Here is a 5,571-nt window from a genome sequence, read left to right as displayed (position 1 = left end):
TCTTTCCTTTGTCGTCTTTGTCGGCCTCAGGCACTCAGGCAGGAATCTGCTGCTCTGCTTGTAATAGGATAGAAGCTATACACACCCTCTCCACGCCCCCTGCAGGCTCTGTATGAGTCACAGACTGAGCTCCTTTCATCCTATCACACGTTGGTTAGCAGCCATGTCTTTTGTTTGTAAACACTGCCTAAAACTGGCAATTACAAGCCAGAATTGCAGCAGGGAGTGGCAGAGACAGCAAAGAGGGGGCCCAGGAGAACATAATGAATAGAATGGTATGCTTTTTATTGTAAGACTTTTAGAGTACAGATTCTCTTTAAAGATCTTTCTTCTACATGCATGCAAAGTACAGCCAAACAGTTATCACTATAAATAATACTGCTGCTTATTTAATATCTGTGACACTAGCTACTCACTCTTCACCTCGTTACTGTGCCATTCACCCATGCTGTGTGCCTTTTTACTCATTTCCTCTTTCTGTCATCCTCTCACTAGGTGTATGTTTGCATATGGAGAAGATTTTGATTTTGGGAATATAACTTTTAGAACAGTATTCTAATTCTAAATAATACTTTATTACCACTGCATTCTGGAGGAGATTATTGTTAGACTCTTGCATTTTTGATTTAGGGATTATAACGTCTAGGGCAATATTCTAATTCTAAGGAATATATTACAAATCCATCCTTCATCCTGGATGAGATTATTATAACTATGATCAACACAGAGGTTAAAGTGCAAGAAATTTCTGCATCACTGTAAATGTGTACATTTTGATGCAGCAAAACTGGCTACCTAAGAGCTTGATAATGAGAGATCAGACAGAGCTGGGATGGGTGTGTTTCTTCATTTTTTTTTGTACGTGTCAAGCAGAACACCTCTATTAGCATTTTAAAAACAATTGGACAGCCTACCCCAATGATTCCTATTTCTTATGAACAGAGTCGGAGAAGAAAGGTAAGGGAAGGTCACGCAGGCTAATATCTAGGGACTCAGAACTGGGTGAATGAACAGAGTACAGAGTCTATGGTGGCAGTGTAGAAGCTGGACAGAAGCTCCTGGGCCATGCCAAACTTCCTCAGTTGGCGATGGTAAGATTGTACATTGAGGCTAAGTTTACAATGGCCAGTTACACAACACACACGTTATAATGCTTTATAAGGTATGTAAACGGCAATGGGGACTGGACATAGACTTTAATTCAAAGCCTGCAAGCAGCGAGTTAGAATAACATGATCAGTTACAGCACAGAGCTATGAACAAGCCCCATAGAGTTTTATAGGCAGTGAGTTGGCATGCAGAATTATTGTGCAACGCAACTGAGCACTGTGAATGGGGCTTCAATGTTTTATTGTCTCTGCTCAATGGCAGTCTATTAAGTGTCCCAGAGTTAAAATACATGAACTATTTTTTCTATCTTTCCCCTGCCCTCAGAAGTTGTATTCTGCCAGGAATTTTTTATGGCTGCAATTATCAGTGAGGTTTACTTTATTCCCAACAAAGTAAGACAAGAGAGAAGCAGTTACTTCCATGCCTGAAAATTAACTCATTCAGGCAGCAAAATAAAATAAAAAATAAAAACAGCCTGGCTATTAATGTTTTAACTGTACAATACATACACAATACATACATACATACATACATACATACATACATACATACATACATACATACATACATACATACATACATACATACACATGTTTATTTCATCATGTCACATGCCGCCTCGGGTACACTTAAGTCCAGGTGCCAAGCAATAATGTATCTTGAGTGTTGTGTTGTAAAGTGATCTCTCATCACCAATAAATCTATTTGTATATCTGAAATGGCCACTTTCAAAACTGAACTGACAGTATGCTAAACCATAAACAAAAGAGGATGAAAGTTAAAGGGGCACTACAACAAAATTTAGGCTACTGGGATAACCCTGGTAGCAACTAGTAGCATGTTTCTATTAGTAAGAGAAACACCTATTAGGTAGTGTATCTGGTTACAAATGCCGGCTGAATAGAATAATTGATAGCACCTCTTTCAAATCCAGGCTGCCATTTAAAGAGAAGCGACATCCTTCTATGTTCAACTCCGCTGTAACAGCTATTTCTATACTTTTTTCTATACTCTCCGGGTGTGAGATAAAAGCCTGTACTGTAGGTTGGCTTGTCATCAGCAAATATAGATAACTTAGGTCAATAAGCAAGCAGCTTCCTGTTTACCTAAGATAGCCATACTACTTGCTGCTGACAAGCCAGTCTACAATCCAGGATTGTATCTCTCACACACAGAGAGGGGGGGGGGGGGATTTGGGGGAGGGGGATGGTGCACAGATAGTGAATCAATTTTATGCTGAAATCGATTCACAACCTGTTCGCAGTAAAGGCAGCCATACGATCCCTCTCTGATCAGATTCGATCAGAGAGGGATCTATCTGTTGGTTGATCTGATTGCAAGTCGACCAGTGTATGGCCACTGTAAGAAATCACTAAATACTGCAGATTCCTTCTTAAACTGTTAATAGGAGGAGTTAGGAAGGTCTCTCGGGCAGTGCAGTGTGAGGCAATTGCTGTTGCTGAGGTAACCAACACATCTGCTGTCAGCAGGCTCTGATTGAGGGGAAAGGAGCCCTTCACAAATCACATCTAGCCTGTTCATCTGTAGAACTGCTAATGAGCACTTCTTAATCTGCAGCAGTTTAGGAATGGATTGCTCTTTTCTTAACTGTAGTGCAGCTCTAGAAATCCACGCTAAACTGCCACTATTATGTAGGCTTTGGGAAGTTTCTTACTATCATGCAGAACAGTTCCTCTGCTGGTTAGAACGGTTTTAGAAGAAAAAACTGTCGGTAATGCTTTGATAAATCTGGCCCAGAGAATATAGAAGTAGCTTACAGCTGAACAGAGGAAAAGGTCGCTTTCTTACAGGATCGGTAAGAGGCGCTATAAATTTCCTATCTAGCTGTCATTTGTAACCGGATACACTACCTAATATATGTTTCTCTTACTATTAGAAACATGCTACAAGGGTTATCCCAGTAGCCAAAATTTTGCTGTAGTGTCCCTTTAAGATTAATAAGAATTCTTTCCATATTGTGAAAGCTGTGTACTAAATTCATGTTAATAGCATATTTGTTTGACGCCGTCTCCAATAAATATACATTCAAATATTATCTTTTCTAAATAAGCCATATAGAGCTTTCGTCCAGAAAGGAAGGCACAGAAAATGTTACACTTGCTGGTGGATTTGTTCTTTTAGGGCTTGGAATAACATCAGACTTGCAGAAGTGGCTTTTCTTCTGCATTGGTTTTCTATATCTTATGACCATCACTGGAAATGTTTTGGTTATTCTTCTGATTACATTGGATCATCAGCTTCATACCCCCATGTACTTCTTTCTTCTCAATCTGGCTTTGATTGAAATATTATACACCACAGACATTATCCCAAATACTTTAAAAAATCTCCTGAATGAAAACAAAGTGATATCTTTTGTAGGTTGCTTTACTCAGATGTTTTTATTTGTCACCTTGGGAGGCTCCGAATGCATCTTGCTTGGCATCATGGCGTATGACCGATATGTGGCCATATGTCACCCTCTATTATACACTGTGATTATGAAAAAGTCTTTCTGTCTCTGTCTGGCATTGGTTTGCTGGGCCATTGGATTTTTTGATTCAGTTATTCACACTGTTCTCACAGCCACATTGCCCTACTGCCAGCAGCGTCTTGTAAGACATTATTTCTGCGATATCCCACCACTTCTGAAGATATCTTGCAAGGATACATATATCAATGAGCTGGTGGTCTTCTTGGTTGGTGGCAGTGTGATTGTAGGCTCTTTACTTCTTACTCTTATCTCGTACATCTTTGTCATTGGTGAAATATACAGAATTCCAAGCACCAGTGGAAAGAAAAAAGCCTTTTCCACCTGCACCTCTCACCTTACAGTGGTTAGCATCTTCTTTGGGACAGTCATATTAACTTATCTCCGTCCAGCATCACAGTCCTATAATTATGATCAAATCATGTCTTTGGTGTATGTTGTCGTTACTCCTCTTATCAATCCTTTAATATACAGCTTCAGAAATAAGGATGTACAAAAAGCATTAAAAAAAGTTTTAAAAGATAGATTGGTTGTATGATTTGCAAGGTAAATGGGAGATTATGGGGGTGGGGTTTGAAGCACATGCTTTAACCACTTCACCACTGAGGGGTTTTACCCCCTGAGCACCAGAGCAATTTTCACCTTTCAGCGCTCCTTCCATTCATTCGTCTATAACTTTATCATTACTTATCGCAATGAAATGAACTATATCTTGTTTTTTCCGCCACCAATTAGGCTTTCTTTAGGTGGGACATTATGCCAAGAATTATTTTTTTCTAAATGTGTTTTAATGGGAAAATAGGAAAAATGTGGGGAAAAAAATAATTATTTTTCAGTTTTCGGCCATTATAGTTTTTAAATAATGCATGCTACTGTAATTAAAACCCATGAAATGTATTTGCCCTTTTGTCCCGGTTATAAAACCATTTAAATTATGTCCCTATCACAATGTTTGGCGCCAATATTTTATTTGGAAATAAAGGTGCATTTTTTTCATTTTTGCGTCCATCCCTAATTACAAGCCCATAGTTTATAAAGTAACAGTGTTATACCCTCTTGACATAAATATTTAAAAAGTTCAGTCCCTAAGGTAACTATTTATGTATTTTTTTTAATTGTAAATTTTTTAATTTTTTTTAATTACAAAAAAAAAAAAATGGGGAGTGTGGGAGGTAATGAGTTAATTTTATGTGTAAAAGTCATTTATTTGTATGTGAAAAATGTGTAGGGTGTAGTTTACTATTTGGCCACAAGATGGCCACAGTAACTTTTTGTTTTAATGCGACCTCCAAGCTTCCTTCCGGAAGCTTGGAGGAAGTATAAGGAGGCTGGACACGTGAGTTTTTTCTCACAATGATCGCGCTGCCCATAGGAGAGCAGCGGATCATTGTGGGGCTTAGATTAACGAACGGGAATGTATTTTCCCGTTCATTGATCTCTGGGCGAGCGGGCGGCGGCGTGTTTACTAGCGGCGGGCGGCGTGTTTACGAGCGGGAGCGCGGACAGCGTCGGGAATGCGGAAAGTACGTATTTCTCCGTCCCTGGTTGTTAAAGGATGGAAAAAGGGGCGGAGAAATACGTACGCGCGGGGGTAAAGTGGTTAAACTGAGATATGTGCACAGAAGTAAGCATTTGAACACTGAAAATCTCCTAAACACTTCTCAGCCATGTAGCTTGCGACTGGAGCCACCCAATAAAAGTACAAAAAAAACAAAAAACTGCTTAAAAGGAAGGTAGCTAGCAATGATGACAAACGTTTAAAGTTTAGACCATTAAGCTCGGAGCTCGATATAGCTTTGGACAAGGCTTACTTACCTGAGGAAATGGCTTCAGGTCATAAAACACATTGTTTTTGTCATGAAGAAGACTGTCTAAACTTTGAACATTTGTCATCATTGAAGGTAAGCTTACAGTTACCTTCCTTTTAAGCAGTTTTCAGTTTTTTTTTTTAATACTTGGGTGCCTCCAGT

General features: G+C 39.2%; 1 protein-coding gene across 1 annotated transcript; it reads left to right on the top strand.

The window, feature by feature from the left end:
* Nucleotides 1-3,314: 3,314 nt before the first annotated feature.
* Nucleotides 3,315-4,139, top strand: LOC137528327 (olfactory receptor 5V1-like). Its single transcript, XM_068249646.1, has one exon. It carries the CDS (start codon nucleotides 3,315-3,317, stop codon nucleotides 4,137-4,139), a length of 825 nt encoding a protein of 274 aa, XP_068105747.1.
* Nucleotides 4,140-5,571: the final 1,432 nt, after the last annotated feature.

The sequence above is a fragment of the Hyperolius riggenbachi genome, chromosome 1 (assembly GCF_040937935.1).
Source record: "Hyperolius riggenbachi isolate aHypRig1 chromosome 1, aHypRig1.pri, whole genome shotgun sequence".
Taxonomy (NCBI): domain Eukaryota; kingdom Metazoa; phylum Chordata; class Amphibia; order Anura; family Hyperoliidae; genus Hyperolius; species Hyperolius riggenbachi.
Note: the sequence above shows the minus strand (reverse complement) of the source record. Positions and strands in the feature narration are given on the sequence as shown.